The 20,494-nt window shown below is 39.3% G+C and overlaps 1 protein-coding gene and 1 long non-coding RNA gene across 2 annotated transcripts; one reads left to right on the top strand and one right to left on the bottom strand.

The window, feature by feature from the left end:
- Positions 1-3,492: 3,492 nt before the first annotated feature.
- On the top strand, positions 3,493-9,848 carry LOC135116006 (uncharacterized). The gene is made up of 3 exons (XR_010276130.1): positions 3,493-3,583; positions 5,848-6,009; positions 6,450-9,848. It is a non-coding gene; the product is annotated as an uncharacterized LOC135116006 (long non-coding RNA).
- A 4,095-nt stretch (positions 9,849-13,943) lies between these two features.
- On the bottom strand, positions 13,944-20,327 carry LOC135116099 (nuclear autoantigenic sperm protein-like). Its single transcript, XM_064033310.1, has 4 exons — positions 20,208-20,327; positions 19,941-20,079; positions 14,529-14,667; positions 13,944-13,965 (listed from the first exon to the last, which is right to left on the bottom strand). Exons 1-4 carry the CDS (start codon positions 20,325-20,327, stop codon positions 13,944-13,946), a joined length of 420 nt encoding a protein of 139 aa, XP_063889380.1.
- Positions 20,328-20,494: the final 167 nt, after the last annotated feature.

Consider the following 20,494-nt stretch of genomic DNA (forward strand, 5'->3'; position numbering starts at 1 on the left):
CAAGCTGACAGGTCTATAGTTAGACGCGTTTTATTTTTCTTAAAGATGGTCATTACATTAGCCTGCCTCCACATTAATGGTACCTCATCTGACTGAAGTGATTCCATAGACAGAAACTAACAGCTCACTAATGACCTCTGCATTCTTTAAGCACTGGATATTTCATCTGGTCCTGGCGTCTTGAACTTTTTTTTTTTTTTTTTTAGCCCATTTCCTGTTCCACCATCTGGCATCCTGCACGTTTTCCTGGGTGGTTAAAAAAAATATACCAATTCAGAATTTTAACCTCCCCAGAACAAACTCCCCATCTGCTGCCTTTACTGGACCTTAGTATCCTTATTCTTCCTGTATACCTGATAAAATCCCTTGGGGTCCATCTTCACTTGGCTGGCTACCTTTAATTCACAATTGCCCTTAGCTTTCCACCACTTAGCCCGCCTCGTTTATAACCGAAGGCTAGAAAAGTAACAAAAATTACATGCCCATCTACATTCCAGTATTAGTCCATCTCAGTTTCTTGTTCATAATCTCTCTACTGTTTCTTTATTTTCTTTTCCTTGTACATTTGTTAATTTTATGACTGTAATAACTTTATCTCCTATTCTCTCTTTCTTAGTATTGTCTCAACTGTTTTTATTTTTATTTTTTTCTCTAAAGTTATATATTTACTTACCTCCCTCTCTCGTGTCGGGGGTAGCCTGTTTTACCACCCCCAAAAAATATAAATGAATGAATGAATGAATGAAAAAATAAAATACAAATAAAATATATATTTTAAAAACATCATATAAACTCTAATGAATAATGGTAGTAGTAGTAATAATAGTAAACAACACACTCTAATTAAAAACAATAATTCTGAACACAATTATAATCCTAATAATCTGGAGGAATGCTACAGGCCACAGGAGTCATGTAGCACTGTGCTTAGGATATAGTCATACTAGGTGGGGCTATATATTTTATAATAGGTGGAGTATAGGTGCAGTTCATGATTATAAGAAACAATGATAGTAACAGCAGTTACAAAATATATCAGTAAGATGACTCGACACAACCTTCCAGACAACTATCCCCTCTTCTTCAATGACACTCAACTGTCCCCCTCTTCTACACTGAACATCCTCGGTCTGTCCTTTACTTATAATCTGAACTGGAAACTTCACATCTCATCTCTAGCTAAAACAGCTTCTATGAAGTTGGGTGTTCTGAGACGTCTCCGCCAGTTTTTCTCACCCCCCCAGCTGCTAACTCTGTACAAGGGCCTTATCCGTCCATGTATGGAGTATGCTTCACATGTCTGGGGGGTTTCCACTCATACTGCTCTTCTAGACAGGATGGAATCAAAAGCTTTTCATCTCATCAACTCCTCTCCTCTAACTGACTGTCTTCAGCCTCTCTCTCACCGCCGCAATGTTGCATATCTAGCTGTCTTCTACCGCTATTTTCATGCGAACTGCTCTTCTGATCTTGCTAACTGCATGCCTCCCCTCCTTCCGCGGCCTCGCTGCACAAGACTTTCTTCTTTCTCTCACCCCTATTCTGTCCACCTCTCTAACGCAAGAGTTAACCAGTATTCTCAATCATTCATCCCTTTCTCTGGTAAACTCTGGAACTCCCTGCCTGCTTTTGTATTTCCACCTTCCTATGACTTGAATTCCTTCAAGAGGGAGGTTTCAAGACACTTATCCACCAATTTTTGACCACTGCCTTGACCCTTTTACGGGACTGGCATTTCAGTGGGCATTTTTTTTTATTGATTTTTGTTGCCCTTGGCCAGTGTCCTTCTTACATAAAAAAGAAAAAAAAAGCCACCTGTGACCCCTTCTCTTCTCCTCCCTCTCCCTGTCTGATGTTTTCTCCTCTTGTGACCCCTTCTCTTCTCCTCCCTCTCCCTGTCTGATGGCTTCTCTTCCTCTTCCGCCTCCTCTTCGTCCTCCTCTTTCTCCAGGTGCCTCTTTTTTCCTCTTCCATTCAGCCATTTGTGATCCCTTCTCTTCTCCTCCCTCTCCCTGTCTGATGGCTTCTCCCCTTCCTCTTCTACCTCTTCTAGGACTGTCTCCTAGGACTGTCTTTTATCATGTTCTGGTCTGTTATTTAGGTTTTCAAAGGTATCTTCATGACTCTAGCACAAAAATCCAGCTATTCTTGTTTGTTATGAAATTTTGATATAGCAGAAGAGAAACTCATATTCTCAAACGATCTGGCGTCTTATCTCTTAACTTTTATCAGGTTCTTGTAGAAATTATGTACGTTTTTATGTTTCTGGGTAAAAAGAAAAAATCTATCTTCCGTGTTTGTTCTGTAATTCATTTAACTACAACAGAACAAGAGCAACATTCTAAAACATTCCGGTTGCGTTGCGAGAAGTTTTGAGGAGCAGAGTTGTGAAATATCGTCTGTTGCTGAATTACTGATGTATCCTTAAGCTTCACCTGAATTGTAATAGCACGTGTTTCTTGATTTCTGGCCTGGTGTTCTAGAGTGTATGGTGTCTTATATAGGGAGCAGTGAGGAAGGACCTTCACTCCTCTCCCTGTCTTCAGCCACTAAGTTTATTTTCGTCCGTGGTTCAGTGGCTGATGTCTCTTCCTCGTTTTTTTCTTCTCCCTCGTCACTCGATCAAGAAAACACAGAGCCGCCCCCTTTACAAGATAAAACCGCTCTGTAACCTGGCTTTGGTCTGTATGACATCAAATCGCTATACTCCCTCCCTTATCCACTCTTTAAATTCCCTTATACTCTTTACCCAATCTTAATAATCCTAGGAACACTTCAGCAATATAATATCTTAAGAGTCTTCTGTGAATCAACTCAAACAGGTTGGAATTACTTGAATCTCGCGCTGACACACCTTCTCCTCACACTTCGTCTCTTAAACGTCCTTTAAATTTTCCTATACTCTTTACCCAAGCTTATTAACCCCACAAATACTTCCTTACTACAATATCTTAACAGTCTAGTACGTAATCATATCAGAGGTTGGAATTGCTTGAATCTAGCGCGGACACACCCGCTCTTCACACCATCTAAACACCATCTAAATTGTGTTATACTCCTTACCCAAGCTTACTAACCCTAGGAACACTTCAGAACTACAATATCTTAACAGTATGGTGCGGAATCATGCCTTTACACGCTTCAGTTACGCTCTAATAAACTCCTTTCAATAGCGAGAAAAAATGAGCTGTCAATTGAATGGCGTCTACCATCACCATGACAACGGGTCGTGAACAGCCAATCCCAGCCCGCCATTTCATCCGGGACCTCAAGATGACCACACTGATATCATACAATATAGTTTAATTTCCAGCCAAGATCAGAGTTAACTGAGACACATATGGTGGATAAAAAGCTCTTTAAAATATGGGTGTTCCGAGGGAAGTATACCACCAGGGAATGTGAGTTACATTAGTAATGGAGGAATATTTTTATTTATTTATTTTTTTTTTTTGCTGGAACGCAGCAGACGAAACTAAAGGTAGAGTTACTAGTTAGTGTTTTTGTGTATGTGTGTGTGTGTGTGTGTGTGTCGTGGAGGAGTGAACTGTGCCTGTCCTTGTGGGTGTATGACGAACCAGGCGTGAGTATTCAGCATTTCACCAAACACACTCACGCAGAGACTGGCCCTTTAAACCTTCGTCCCTTTAAATCTTACCTAAACAAACGCTTTCGGTTCGCGTAGGCAGACCAGGGTAGGCTAGCTCTCTCTGACCGCGCCATGTGACTTATTTTTTTAGGGTCATGCACCTAATGAGAGAGTGACCCGCCGGCTAGGGGGACTGGGAGTAGGTTGGGAGCGTTAACTGGTTAAGTAACAGAGTAGAAGATGAGAGAGACACTGGGATGTGTGATGGATGAGTGAGAGGGAATAGAAGGGTGTAAGCTGTTTGACGTAAGGGTGACAGGCTGAGGTGTGCGTCCGTGTGTACACGTATGTGGGTGGGTGTGGGTGACTGGTTGGGTGTGTGTGGTGGGTCAGTGGCCGTATGTATGTGTGTATTACCCTTGTGAGACCCTCTCTCTCTGTGTGTGTGTGTGTGTGTAGGGAGGGAGAGACACGTGAGGAAAGAAGGGAGGATGGGGGTCAGGAAAGAGGAGAAGAGGGATGACTGGGTGGACCTCTTAAAGATAGTATTCAGAAATTACGTGTTTTCTTGACGGCTTCGCTGAGTCACTGTGTGTTAAGGAAGAGGAAGAGGAGGAGGATGAGGATATAGAAGTGATGTAAGCATAGGTAGGTTTTAAGTTAGTGTCGGTAAGGTTTAGGTGAGGTTAGTTAAGAATAGGTGATATTAGGTTAGGCTATGTAAGTTGAAGTGTGTTAGATTGTAAGGCTAAGTAAGGTTAGGTTAGGTTAAGATAGTGCGTTAGGCTAGGTAAGTTAAGGATAGGTTAGACTAGCATAGTTTAGTTTATATTAGATGAATTTACATTAACTTGCATAGGTTAGATTAGATTAGATGAAACTAAAGCAAGATTAGGATGACATAGGTTACATTAGATCATGTTAAGTTATAGTACATTAATTAGGTTAGTTAAGGTAATTGAGTTAGCAAAGGTTGCATTAGGTTAAACTAGCATAAGTGAAGAAGTTAAGTTAGATTAGGTGAGGAATTATTAGGTTAGATGAGAGGAGGTGAGGTTAGGTTAGATTAGGTGAGGTGAGGTGAGATTTGGTTAGATTATGTTAGGTGAGGTTAGGTTAGATTAGGTGAGGTGAGATTAAGTTAGGTTAGAGTGAGGTGTCTTGAAGTCATGAGAGACATTGGCAGGAGCGGAGGTGGTACCTTGCCAACTCCACCTGAGAGAGAGAGAGAGAGAGAGAGAGAGAGAGAGAGAGAGAGAGAGAGAGAGAGAGAGAGAGAGAGCAGAGGGGGGTCAGACTACTGCTTCATTAAAGGAGTCTTTAAAATTAGCTTCCCTATGTTAATGTGTTAGTTTTCATATTTATTGAGAGAGAGAGAGAGAGAGAGAGAGAGAGAGAGAGAGAGAGAGAGAGAGAGAGAGAGAGAGAGAGAGAGAGGCAATATGGTGTAAATAAAGGGACTAAAAATGTACTTCAAATGGCTTGATTCTCTCTCTCTCTCTCTCTCTCTCTCTCTCTCTCTCTCTCTCTCTCTCTCTCTCTCTCTCTCTCTCTCTCTCTCTCTCTCTCTCTCAATAAATATGAAAACTAACACATTAACATAGGGAAGTTAATCTTCGTCCTCATTTACTCCCAACCCCAACCATTGCTAATATAGACTTCACTTTCATCCAGTTAGAAAATAAATCTTGTAAAATAACATTAGGTCTCGTCTATCATCCTCTAATCCAGTCACCTGCTACGGACAAAAAACTTTATGACCTTATTGCGGACATTTGTTGCGTTAATAATTGCATAATTATGGGGGATTTTAATTATCCAGTCACTTTCAAAACATCTTTATTTGTTCTACAGCCACATCCAGTCTTAGAACTGGGAAGAAATTGCAAAATGTATTCTTTTTCAATGCCAACTTTACATCTTGTAGATGGTTATAAAGGAGACTGCATGCATTGCTTCTAATGCTGCTAATTGTTTTGTTTCACAGTGAAAGGCTTTAAATGTAGTTGGAAAATGTCATAGGAAAAAATTGTAGTTAATATTGGATGCAAAATATCAAAGTAAGATTAGGTAACAAATTTTTAATGTTGGGAATAGTAATCCAATTATATATATATATATATATATATATATATATATATATATATATATATATATATATATATATATATATATATATATATATATATATATATATATATATATATATGGGAGTATATTTTTTGTAACAGTGTGAATGATAAGATTCCACTTTTCAGTGTTGCCACGGTGACGGTGGTGGTGGGCATGATACAGATGCGGGAGCTGGAGTTTGTGCCCGATGGAGACATGCAGCTGGACAAATTCTGTTGCTCATTGCTCAGACTGGAGTTTACATGTATACCTCCTTCACCATCATTGGTGGACACTTCACCATGAGTGTTAGTGAAATGTGCTGTGTTTGTTAGTTTATTTGTATATCAGAAAAATTTAAGACCAGTTAGTTGTCTAGACTTTAAGTCTTAAAATGAGAAAATAAATCTACATATTTTTTTTAAAAGCAAACAGTTAAGGCATTGTAAAGTAAAAGTCAAAATATATTTTGGTTATTATTTTTTTTTGCAATCAACAACTTTCATGTATAATGAAATAAATACATTCATCAAACTTAATATCATATTTAATAACAGCTAGAGGTACCAATTTGCAGATGTCTATGGAAAATTTGTATGATAATCTTGTGGCCAACAAAAAAGGATACAATGAATGATGACTTATTATTGTAAGAAATCTTTCAGAGTTGTTGTTGTGTACTTCCACATTCCATGGAGACAGGTTTTTCCTTCACTTTTCACCATTTAAAAAGTGATAATTTCAACAGGATGCTTGAGCTGTCACGGTGCTGCTGCTGTTGTCTGCCATCATCCCCCTGACACAGACCACCCTGCAGACCACCTTCATCCTGGGTGCCACATGTCACTGCTGCTACAACTCAGAGCAACTGGAGCGCAAGCCAGGAAGGGAGATAGTAACTTTTCACTTAATTTGTTGTTTATTTGAGGGCCTAATGACAGACACATAATGGAATGAGTATTTGTGAATGTTTGTTTATATCTAGATACAGCATTCACATATCTTTTAAGTGCCACCTTCCAAAAACAATGTCAGCCAGAAAAATAACTGATGAATCTAATTACATTTCAAGTCAAAAAGTTTTCCTTTAACCACTTTGCTCCAGATGCTTAAAAACATGCGTTGCTCACATACATGGCGTCGCGTAGGCTCGTGAGTGGTAACTTATCTAATTTCTAATAATTTCTAATATAATTTCTGTGTGTGTGTGTGTGTGTGTGTGTGTGTGTGTGTGTGTGTGTGTGTGAGTGACACTGGCCAAGGGCAACAAAAATCCAATAAAAAAATATGCCCACTGAAATGGCAGTCCCATAAAAGGGTCAAAGCAGTGGTCAAAAGTTGATGAATAAGTGTCTTGAAACCTCCCTCTTGAAGGAATTCAAGTCATAGGAAGGTGGAAATACAGAAGCAGGCAGGGAGTTCCAGAGTTTACCAGAGAAAGGGATGAATGATTGAGAATACTTGTTAACTCTTGCATTAGAGAAGTGGACAGAATAGGGGTGAGAGAAAGAAGAAAATCTTGTGCAGCGAGGCCGTGGAAGGAGGGGAGGCATGCAGTTAGCAAGATCAGAAGAGCAGTTAGCATGAAAATAGCGGTAGAAGACAGCTAGAGATGCAACATTGCGGCGGTGAGAGAGAGGCTGAAGACAGTCAGTTATGTTTGTGTGTGTGTGTGTGTGTGTGTGTGTGTGTGTGTGTGTGTGTGTGTGTGTGTGTGCGCTGATGCAGCTGAGAAGGTTGCCTTATGATAATTATTGACAAATGAAGGTAATGGATGCGCATGTCATTACTACTTTTTTAAGTGTGTGTGTATGTGTGTGTGTTATGTACACACACACACACACACACACAAAGAGAAGTAATAGACACGCATCCTTTACCTTCATTCATCAATAATTGTCATAAGATGACCTTCCCAGCTGCATCATTACACACACACACACACACACACACACACACACACACACACACACACTTACACACCACGTAGTGTAGTGGTTAGCACGCTCGGCTCACAACCAAGAAGGCCCAGGTTCGAATCCCGGGCACAGTGAGGCAGATGGACAAGCCTCTTAATGTGTAGCCCTCTTAATGTGTAGCCTCTTAATGTGTAGGTACAGGATGTAACCCGAGGTGATGTGACTTCGCTGCCCTGGTGTGTGGTGTGTCATTGGCCTCAGTCCTACCCAAAGATCAGTCACCATGAGCTCTGAGCTCTAACACACACACACACACACACACACACAGAGAGAGAGAGAGAGAGAGAGAGAGAGAGAGAGAGAGAGAGAGAGAGAGAGAGAGAGAGAGAGAGCAAAATGGCAATGAATGAAACAGGGAGGAGGGGGAACTGTGTGTGAATGAAAACATCATCTACGTGAAACATTTGATTGATTATAAAGCACATGTGCATCATATATAGTCATGAATGTGGAGGAACAGCAGAGTGAGTGATCAACCACAGAAAGGAGAGAGTCGGACATGCGGAGAGAATGGAAGGGGAACAATTTGAGAAGATAAGCATGCAAATACATAAATATAAGGTGGAATAACAGTGTTTGGTGGGAAGATGAAAGAGAGATGCCTGTTTATGAAGCAAAATGGTTGTGCAAGAGAGGAATGATTGGAAAACCATTCCCACCAAAGCCAACAGACCTTACACCATATTTTTACAAACCACAGCATCTCTATTCATCCATTCTGTGTGTCTTCTCTTCTCTCTCTCTCTCCACTCTTAATGCTGCTGTGGGTCTCTGGGCTGGAGTACATCAGAGAAAGATTGACACAGACTTATATATGAGAGGATGTTGTCTGTAACTATGCTATGGGGACATTGCAAGTTTGTGGGGTGTAGTGAATGAATAAGTGTGTCCTCTATAGCATACTTAAAAACCACACTCTCACATGGAAATCAATCTCTCTCTCTCTCTCTCTCTCTCTCTCTCTCTCTCTCTCTCTCTCTCTCTCTCTCTCTCTCTCTCTCTCTCTCTCTCTCTCTCTCTCTCTCTCTCTCTCTCTCTCTCTCTCTCTCTCTCTCTCTCTCTCTCTCTCTCTCTCTCTCTCACTACAGCCTACAGACTCACTATTTCCTTAACCACACCTCTTGCCTGAAACAAATTAAAAGTTTTTATCCTTCTCCAATCACATTTCAATTTTGTACTTAGTCACAATCACACAGTATATGTTGTTAATTTCAACTTTACTTTCAGGTTACCTTCTTGTTGATGTGCAATCTTGCTACGTGGGTGATCAACATTTAAAAATAGCAATGTGGTGCTTCCTTAATGCAAATAGTCTTGGCCCAAAAAACTTGTACACTAACTTCTCTTAAATCTTACTAAAATGTATGCGCATCACTTTCTGATTTCATCCCAATGGCACACAAACCAAAATACCTGAGTATGGAGATGGCTGGACTACCTCCTTTGGCCACCCCTGTTATATCTTAATTTCCCACTGTCTTTCCTGTGTGCTGGTTAAGCTACTCACTGCTGAAGTCCCTGGAAACTAGGTAGAATAATTTAGAATGACATGGTTAAGTTAATGCTGATAAAATCTCATTTGTAATATTCAGGAAGATTGAATTATTCTTCCTCTGTTGAAGCAAATGATATAACATTGACTAGAAGCTTTCACAATATTTATAAGCTTTCTTGTATCAGAGATCTTTTGAAAATCCAACCATCAATTTGTAAATACTTGTATAGTGTAGCTGGCATGAGGGTTGCAGTCTTCATTATTTACTAGTGGACAAGCAACAAGTGATGGTGTGGCTCTGAGCCACTGTAGTAGGGATGTTATGGTTTAAGTGTAGGAAGTTGCAAATGCTCACCTAACAATTGCACCTTAGTAGAAAAACACAAACAGGAAGTTTATGCAAGTTTTTATCCTTATATAAAATGTTGTATTGCATCAAACCTCCATACATTACTGTCTCTATCCAGTATGAGACCGGTGTTCAGGAAGCACAAGCATGTGCTGAATAACAAGAAGCTGGCATTGGTGAAGGTGACAACATTTCATCTATTTATACATACTTTTTATTATTAAAGCTTATCTTATAATTATTTCTGAAGAGATTGACTAATTTTTGTAGTATTTATGACTTAGAACTATGATAAAGCTATGAATTGATATAATTCCTGATTTGTTTTATCTTTTCATTATCCTTCCTTTGTTAATTGAGCATTTTATATTACTTAGCTTAAAAATGCAAGAACGGTTCAGAAGTATCCAACCTTGGGCTAAGGGCCAAAATTATGGTATCATTCAAAATGTCCTTCAAAGAAAGCCCTCTGTAATCCAACACACTTAGCCCATTAATCCTTCCATTTCTCATCAATTTGTTCAACATTCATATTTTTCCCTTATAGGGTTGAACAATTTTCATGGGTTCAGAGCAAAAGGCTTCCTCATTCCTCCCCAAGGTATTCTCGGATGGTAAGCAGGTTTGACTCTGGAGCAAACCTGACCAAGGGCTACTGCCCAAGGCTACAGAGGTTCCTCTCCCTGAGGCTGAATGCACAATGTGAGATGGTTCTGTTATGTGGATGAATGTCATGGTGGATAGCAATGCCACCACATTCCTACAATCATCCATCACTCCACTGCTCAAACGCTTCTGCAACCAATGATAGGTATGCTGCCACATTCTGCATGGTCTCCTTGGCTCTCAGATAAGGATACTGTCAACAGGTTTGGGATTGCCAAAAAATCATAAGGAGCTATGTCTGAAAAGTCCAGAGAGAGAGAGAGAGAGAAAGGATGAAGCAAAGGAAGAGTCAAGAGGGAGGAAGAGAGAGTAGGACAAGAAAAAACAACAAATCCCCTACACGTCTTGTCTCCATTCACACAAGCCATGAAAAGCTTGTCCATCCCTGAGTGCTCAGAAGCAGTGTTCCACTGATGATGTGGAAACTTGAGACACCCAATCATTTAATGGGCTTTAGTAGGTTTTGTCACCAGTCTTCTGTGTGTCACTGACTACATTTTGAAATTTTTATCTGTTCTATTTAATTTTGTGTGTATGTACACAATGTTTATGGTCAATAAACTATTTATAAAACTATTTATCTGTGTGAGTAAGATAAAAGCAGTTATTGTTATTATTATTATTATTATTATTATTATTATTATTATTATTATTATTATTATTATTATTATTATTATTATTATTACACATTTTCCTCCTTGTATTTAAATATTATTATTATTATTATTATTATTATTATTATTATTATTATTATTATTATTATTATCATGAATTGTTCTTGTTTATAAATAAAATACTGTAACTGATTATTATTTTTTTTATCATTCATTTAGACTCTCTCTCTCTCTCTCTCTCTCTCTCTCTCTCTCTCTCTCTCTCTCTCTCTCTCTCTCTCTCTCTCTCTCTCTCTCTCTCTCTCTCTCTCTCTCTCTCTCGAATAAAATGACTGGTGAGGAACTCTAATAATTAAAGTGCTAAAAAATCCATTAAACTACGAGAAATAAGACAAATAATTAATGACACACCTAATAACACAAACAAGGAGTAATAAACAAAACTTAAGCCAGAAAACACGAAAAGATAAAACTATCATATAAAGAAATACGAAGTTAAAAAAAAAAAATCATGAATATCAAATAAATAACTCACATATAATCAATAAACACGTAAGGAACAGTAAATAAACAATTAAGCCATTCATTGCAAGGGCCACAGTCAGAAAGTGAAAAAAAAATGCTTAGTTAAATACCGAGGCTAAATAAAACAAGGAATTAGACAAATGACAAATAATTAATAAATACATAAGGAATAATGAATAAACAAAAATTAAGCCAGGAAGACTATTATAATTATTGCAAGGAGACGATATGTATGTATGTATTGTATGTAATTCGAGGTTAAAATGGCTCAAATCTGACCCAACAGCAGGCCATAAGTGAAGGTGTTCCTCACGGCAGGGAAGGGGGGGGAGCAATGAATAGGGGAGGGGCTATAAACTATTGGGGGGATATTAATTAATGACGCATCCAGTTTAGCGTGTGTGTATATTTCGCGTTGTGATAATTTAAAGGTTTTCTCGCGTTTTTATCTTTATTTATTTATTTATTTATTTATTTTATTTATTTATTTTATTTTTTTGGCAGGTGTTATATTTGTTGAGTGTTTTAAGTAACTGTGGCTCATTGCATCAAAACTCCATTCATTACCTTCGTGGGAAGGTTCAATTTGGCAAGGTTTTTTTTCGCATTTTGGGTTTTGTAGTAAATTATGCATTTTCTCATATTTTTCTTTGCTGGTATTGTCCCTTCCACGCCATATATGACTGGAAAGTTGGGGGCGCCTTCCCCCCACCCTCCACTGCTACGTTTTTTTTTCTTAATCAGTCAGTCAACCAATCAATCAATCCCTTCATGAATCATACCCATTTCCAGGTGTCATCCCCACCCATAGATCTCTCATTCTGTCATGTATGAACAAGTGCTAAGGGCAAGCTGAACAAGTACAAAGGGCAAGCCAGCTGTCTCTTTTAATATTCTTGCCTGAAATAACATTACAAATGAGGGTCTATTAATCATCCATTAAATAATCCATTTTTATTGCTTTCTCATTCTTCTTCCTCTGTGTATTGTTAAATTGGATGGTTATATCATTGTCCCTTCCTGTGTTTTAGTGTGCCATTACCTGTCCTCTCTTCCAGCTGATATTTAGTTTGTACTAAAATAGACTGGCATAACTTTACAATTTATACACAAATAACAACATAAACCAATAATGCATTGATATTATGCATGATAGGAGTGGACATTTCCACTCTACATCATTAATGAATGCATGATGAGACGCACACTATTACAAAGCTAATGAGTTCAATACAAACACTCAATAACAATTTCAATAACTTTATTAAAAATAGCAATCTTTATAAATCATGAAACCAGAAAACTGGCTATAACATCAAATGCACAATAATGCAAACACTTTTTACACACACACACACACACTCTTTAATGATATTTCCTAATATACAGTATAATTCCAAACAGAGAGAGAGAGAGAGAGAGAGAGAGAGAGAGAGAGAGAGAGAGAGAGAGAGAGAGAGAGAGAGAGAGAGAGAGAGAGAGAGAGAGAGAGAGAGAGAGAGAGAGAGAGAGAGAGAGAGAGAGAGAGAGAGAGAGAGAGAGAGAGTGATGAACTACCTGGGGTCATAAATGCAAAGTACAGGTATCAGTCAGGCAAAGCATAGTGCTTGCCTGTCTCATATGGAATGTAAAAACATGGCTTCATATCATTCCAGACCTGGGATTATGGCCAAAAGTTACCAAGCAGTGGTGAGCAAAATCCAGTAGAGTAATATTCAGTATCATTGAATTACTGACAAAGTAAAGATCATTATGTGCAATGATACTCACTACCTAGGAGCATTTCAGGTTACTACCAAGAATCTGACCATGCTGGCAGGGATGGTTAGGCTACAACACATTACATACTTCTCCATTCAAATCAGTCAGCTGATTAAATGGTGAGTTAAACCATTTTGATCATCTAAATCATATTAAGGCATTGGATGAGACCTGGACAGCTTGGGTCAACACCATACATAGGTACTCCACTACTCTGTGGGAGGCACTTGATTGTGGCAAGAGTCATCACAATACCAAACACCATCCTTGACAAAGCACAGCATGGCCCACTCATCCACAGGAACCCAGCCATCTCTAAGGAGCAAATCAATGCTGCCCAGTGTCACTCCTCATCACTTTTAGGGAATAAGAAGTAGATCCCACCCCAGCACCATCTTTACATAGAATATAATACAGAGGATAGAGAAGGAATACAAACAGGGCACATGGTATGGTATGGAACACCAACCCTCACTTTTGGAAAACCCCAGCCACTCAGTAGAGCAGCCAGTCACCATGGCTATCACCTGGGGATTCTTAGGAACAGGTGTTAGGTATAGAATGAGAGATAAAGAAAACTCCCAATACATTTCAAGTCTATACGCAATACAATTTCAAGTCCACATAGATAGACAAAAAAGTGTTCATGAATTAAACACAATATTGTAAGTTTTAAATGTTATGTGGTACCTTAGATAGATGGACAGGTCACTTGAGAAGAGAAAATAAGAAATGTCTTAGGAAGAGCATTTTGTCATATGTATGAATATATGACTGTATGACATAGATGACTGGTGAAGTAGATTTTGTCCCTTATCAGAGTGGTTGTGTAGCTGAAACAAATTAATGATTATCAAAACAGAGACACATTTGAGCTGATTGGTGAATTACAGTTTCAGAGTGGATACGGCATACACTGGGATGATAAAACTACTGCAGTCATAAAGTAGATGAAAAAATACTGTGGGGAGGAATGTAAAGCAGTAAAATATGCAACAAAAGAAAGAAAGAAAGAAAGAAAGAAAGAAAGAAAGAAAGAGAGAGAGAGAGAGAGAGAGAGAGAGAGAGAGAGAGAGAGAGAGAGAGAGAGAGAGAGAGAGAGAGAGAGAGAGAGAGAGAGAGAGAATGATGTGACATGACATCTTTAAGTACAAATGAGTATATAGTAACCATACACTGATACTTGTCCCCTTATACAGTGATAAGTTTACCCAAACACAATGGACACGGATGGAACTTTTGGAGGCTAAAGTGCTCCAGGTGACTGGTGGACTCCATTTCATTGCGGAGGTCCAGGATTCTCTGCACAGTTGGGCTTTTGGTGTCAGTGGAAGTGGTGGCAGTGTGGCAGCAGTAACAGTTTTGGTCTTTCTATGGGCAAGTTCTGTAGGATTCATATTCTGCCTCCTCATGAGGGACATCAGTGTGAAGGGTCAACAGAGCATCAATTCCCTCCTCAGGCAAAGAATGATGGATGCAATTTTCTGTTTCTTGTTGTTGCTCCACCTTTTCAGAGTGCTTGAGGCGCTCGTCAGCCACCTTTCCACTGCTGGTGGGTGTCTCAGACTCACTGGTTCCTGTTCCACATCAAGAGTGTTAGCAGATGCCACTTGTATTTCATCTACTTAGTACATTACATCATTACATAAATAACTGGTGTTATCTGATATTAAAGTGCTAATGAGCAACATGCCACAGAAATCTGTTTATTTCAAGAAAATTATGAAGATAATAATAATGTTTCGTTGCACTTCATAAGATGGCTCAGTTTTTACTACTCACCAACACTGCTAAAGATAGCAACTGGACTCTTAAGGACGCTGCTTATCTTCTCGAGCTGCTGAAGGTCATGATCTGCTTCCTTTTCCTGCACCAGCTTTGATATCAAATCCTGCAGGAAACAACTGTGTTAATTCACATTTTGAATAAATCTAATAGATGAAATTTCACTTACAACACCTTATGTGCCTCTGGTGACTCATGGAGGACAGATACATCACCTGAGAGTAAATGGTCAGTGAAGAAGTTGACCCTTGATCCTGGCTAATCACATTAAGTACATTAAACACTCCTGTTAACTAATAAATGAGGGATAGATTTCTCTGGAAGGTTACATTACACTACTTCCCTGGCATTTGAAAACATTTTGCTCTACATGAACTCATATGGAAGCTTTACTGCAACATTAAATCTCAGCTAGATGCCAGATGGTGTAGCCTCCATCACAGAGCAAGGTAATGATATGAAGGCTTAGTACTTTGGTCAACACCTGAATAAGAACCGTTTGAGATGCAGCAGAGATCACTAACCTGCCAGCAATTGAATAAGAAGTGTGTGAGATGCAGCAGAGATCACTAACCTGCCAGCAATTGAATAAGAAGTGTGTGAGATGCAGCAGAAATCACTAATCTGCCATGACATGAATAAGAAGTGTGTGAGATGCAAAAGAGAGCACTAACCTGCAGAGTGGTTTTGCTTCATTTCCTCTCATTCATGATGGAGGCTGGCAAGGTCTAACTCGCGTTCTCGAGCTTGTTGCTTCATCACTCCTCGCTGCAACTGGTAGATGGTGATGTAGTCACCTGAAGAAGGATAAAATTCTTCATTAAAAGACCAAGGAAATGGCATACAGTAAACAGTAAACACTTCCTCCACTTCACTTTTACAGATGATTCAAATGAGCAAAAAACATGCACACACCGATGGACTCTGTCTTCTCATGCACTACAGCATGCTTAAGCTGCTACTTCCTGTCACTTAGCTCAGCCACCTCCTTCATGCTGCAAGTTAACCTGCTCTCCAGTACCCTGTGAGCCTCCTGCAGTTGTTGCAGCTTCTGTTAAAGCTCAGTTCCTCCCAATCCTGTTGTTTCTCCTGATAAAACAATAAGTTTGTTTCTCTCAACTTTTCTTAATACAGCCTCAATAAACAAATCCAATAACAATGCTTTTATTTTGTTATTAATTCAAAAAATTGAGCAACAGTGAGGAAAAATTATTTGCTTTATTATTAGAGAATATAAACTTTCTTACCTTTTGGTTCAGTTATGACATCTTCAGACAACTTTTCATGAGCAAGAGATTCTCCCAGCAGTTTGTTATACTTATCCCTCTCACAGTCTAGCTGAACCTGAAGACTGCTGCACTCACTCTCCAACCTGCTAACCTCAGATGTCAGTGTAGCCACTTGACCCAGCAATTTCCCCTTGGTATCTGTACCTGGAGGTGAAAAATTGATGCAACAGAGGGCCAGACAAGAATGACCAATGGAAGTAATTAGACGTAATGTAAGAAGTGGGTATAAGACTAAGGGAAATAGAAGGGCAATGGAGAGAGGGTTAGATGCACCAGAAATGTCTGTGGAGCCAGGAAAAATTTTAACTTGTAACAGAGATAACTAAGAGCAACTGTGAATGAATAAATGTGATGTAGCCTCATCCCATGACTGGGAAAATGCAAAAGCAGCACCTCAGACACCAGGACCATGATGACTGGCAGCTCCCAAAATTAGCTGCTGGCTTTTGTACTCCTAGTCACCACAGGAGGCTCATCCACAGCTAATCCTATCAGCTGATCATCTTGGGTGAAGTAATTGTTTATCAGTCTGGCTGTTGAGTCCTGATGCAGAGATGTGTGTGTGTGTGTGTGTGTGTGTGTGTGTGTGTGTGTGTGTGTGTGTGTGTGTGTGTGTGTGTGTGTGTGTGTGTGTGCACTTTGGAAAGCCTCCCTCCAAGGAGAATGTCAGTTTGATATACAAATATATATTCATGTGGATGGTAGCTCACATTTAGCTTCTGAGTTCTCACATGAAGACATGCCATCCTTGTCTTTTTCCTCTGAGGGAGTGACTTTATACTCTGTGATAAGTGCATGCAGCTCACTATTCTGTCTTGTGACGTTTTTTATTTCTATCTGTGAAAGACACAAGAAGGCAGTAAGTTAACTTGTTTAACATGCCACATCATTTTATATATATTATGCCAAGTTTAAACAGGAAAGCCTCACCAGAAGCATCAACTAAAGACCAAAGTGATTAACAAATCTTTCACTTTACCACCCTTAATGACAAAAGCTGATGATGTCCATATCCTGCATTTTTACACCTTCATGATTCCATTAGATTACATTAGATTACATTAGAACAGTATGTGACCAATGACGTCTCCATTCTACATTGCCATGACAAGAATACAGGGCTTTACTGAACATAAACCAAGGACGCCTCCATTCTACATTGCCATGACAAGAATACGGGGCTTTACTGAACATAAACCAAGGACGCCTCCATTCTACATTGCCATGACAAGAATACAGGGCTTTACTGAACATAAACCAATGACGCCTCCATTCTACATTGCCATGACAAGAATACAGGGCTTTACTGAACATAAACCAAGGATTCCCTCCTCCTCTCTCTAAGGGTTAGGGTTCTCTCAACAGTTACAGCGTGGTGTGAGAGATGCAGTGCTGTCAAGGCTTTACTATTTACAGGAAGCAACACACCAATAAATAAATGTTACTTTGGAAATGAAACTGAATAATCAAAGGCTTTATATCTCATGAACTTCCCTTCTTTAATAAACTGTCTTCAAGCTGACAGACTCCAGTAGTATTGCATCTTAGGAATATTCTACAGCTGATTTCATAATAACTGCTCTCTAAAACTGACTACATGCCTCCTTCCCTGCCTCCTACAGACTCTACTCAACAATTGTTGTTATTCTGTTCATGCTGGTGTGACAGTTAACCAGTATATTAATTCCTTAGTTATGTACACTCTAGAATGGTGGTTCATTTTATCTACCAATGATTTGAATTCCCAGCTTCTAAGTATTACATTATTATTTGTTGATTGGTACCATTTGTATGCAATCAGAGAAAGATTTCAATATAAAAACATATCCATGTTACTGTTACCTTTCAGAATGTAAACCAAAATGAAAGCTATGTAAATTCTTACTTTAGATTATGTTGTCATTTCATTGAATGATGTAATTTCTTGGTTCTTGTGCTTCTTCAAATGCAGTCCCTTGTCTGGTTTCTCTGTCAATTCTAATTTCTTATTGCTCTGTGGAAAAACAAAGTGCAAATGTTTAGGATGAACTGATTCAATAATATTGCTTTCACAATTTCAATATTGTTCACAATTTCTGCAGGAAGTTTACTCCATATATTTACTATACGATTAAAGAAAAAATGTTTGGCCTTGTGGGATTTAAAACGTTTGGGTATAATCTTGAATCCATTATTTCTTGTTAGGTAGAATGAAGGAGGAGGAGGAGGAGGAGGAGGAGGAGGAGGAGGAGGAGGAGGAGGAGGAGGAGGAGGAGGAGGAGGAGGAGGAGGAGGAGGAGGAGGAGGAGGAGGAGGAGGAGGAGGAGGAGGAGGGAGAAACAAAGATAGGAGGGAAGGAAGAAAGGAAGAAAAGGGAATAAGAGAGAGAGAGAGAGAGAGAGAGAGAGAGAGAGAGAGAGAGAGAGAGAGAGAGAGAGAGAGAGAGAGAGAGAGAGAGAGAGAGAGAGAGAGAGAGAGAGAGAGAGAGAGAGAGAGAGAGAGAGAGGAGTTGGTAAGGAAAATTATTACAATGGTCCAAGGTGAAGAACAGGGACTGGAATGAGAAGTGGAAGAAGCATATAGAATTGGAAAATATAGTGAAGGAGGTAAAAGACCATTAAAAGTGAGAATGAGATCCCAAGTTACAGTAAAGGAGATCCTAGTGAGAACTGGGAAGCTGGCTGAAAATTCAGAATACAAGAATATTTGGGTAAAAAAGAGATATGAACTTGGAAGAAAGGGAAAAAGAGAAGGATCTGAGGAATGAAGCCAAGCAAAAAAAACGAGAGAAGTACAGAGACCGAGAAGCAGAAATTTTATTGGAGGGTACTAGATATGAAACTAAGGAAATGGTATATTCAGGAAAGGGAACAAGAAATGAAAGAACCACAACAGCAGACAGACAAATTGCATGTGGTGGGAGAAGTAGTATATTAAGAGTAATATATACAAAACAAACTTCATGTAAACAAATAAAATTTTCAGAAAACTTGTCACACAAAACCTTATTAACAACTCACCTTCTCCTTCTGCGGCATTTCCTTCCTTCTTATCTTTCTCCTTTCCTTCTCCATCTTCCTCCTCCTCCTCCTCCTCCTCTCCTTCCTCTTTCTTTCCACCTTCCTCCTCCTCTTGTGACTCTTAACTCTCTTCCTCCTCGTCCTCCTCTTCCCCTGTGCTTTCCTCCTCTGAAAGAAAAGACTTGTTTAAAAAGCAAGCAAATATAGTAGTAATAGTAAAAAAAAGTCAATGAAATGAAAGTTTATACACATATGAAATTAGTGAAAATTTGACACCAAACATTCTCTATCTGTAACATTACATCAGAATGACGAGAACACAAGATATGAAAAGTGAAAGGGAATGATGTATATAACAAAGAAAAACATTGTATAATGACATATGACAGGAAAATAATCTTGTATACTTGTCCCTTAAATACTTGCTTCCTTGTATATTAACTCCCAAAATGCTCATTCCTTGTACTCTCATTTTCAAAACACCTCTTCCTTATATATTGTCACTCAAACACTCCTTTCTTGTACACTTATTCCTAAATCACTCCTGTCTTCCTGTATTCTCATTCTCCAAACACTCGTGCCTCTGCACACCCAGTTCCTCAAAACATTTCTTCATTGTTTACTCATCCCGCAAACACAGCAACTTTCTTGTATACTCAGCTCTCAAAAGATGCATTTTTAAACATCCATAACTCCTTTTATTTTCATTCCCCAAACACTCCCGGCTGTGCACACTCCAGCACGTTAACACAATAACCAAGCAATACACACGACTACTGGCACCATCCAGATCTGGCCCCAGCACCCCTGCCTCCTTGCGTGCCAGCTCCAGCAATGCACGGCCACAGCGGCAGTACGCGTCACCACACTCGGGCGCCTGCTCCCCACACAGCTCCACCAGGGACTCTGTTGCCTCCTGGAGTGGTAAGGAGTGTCAGTTAAACCTGGTGTTTACTTTCACTATGATATGAAACAATTAACAACACAGAAAACAACACAACTAGGTAACATGCAACACATACCACACCTAAGCAACAGACACACCTCGAAGGCAGCGACAGCAGATTTGAAGTCCCCCACCAGGAGGTGTCGCTTGCCCCTAGAGAAACGGTCGAACGCTGCTGCACTTGCCGCACGTCCAAGGGGAGCAAGCAAACAGGCCATCATCAAACAAGTCTCGACTTTAACCATTCGTAATTTACACCATCATATATTGTGGAGTAACTTCATGTTTAGTATATCTTAACATGGAACATTATTAAGAATGTGTACATGCTTGTATTATTTGATAAATTATGTGGTCAGCTACACTTTCCACTCACACTCTCATC

This window comes from Scylla paramamosain, chromosome 30 (genome assembly GCF_035594125.1).
Source record: "Scylla paramamosain isolate STU-SP2022 chromosome 30, ASM3559412v1, whole genome shotgun sequence".
In the NCBI taxonomy this organism is placed as follows: Eukaryota; Metazoa; Arthropoda; class Malacostraca; order Decapoda; family Portunidae; genus Scylla; species Scylla paramamosain.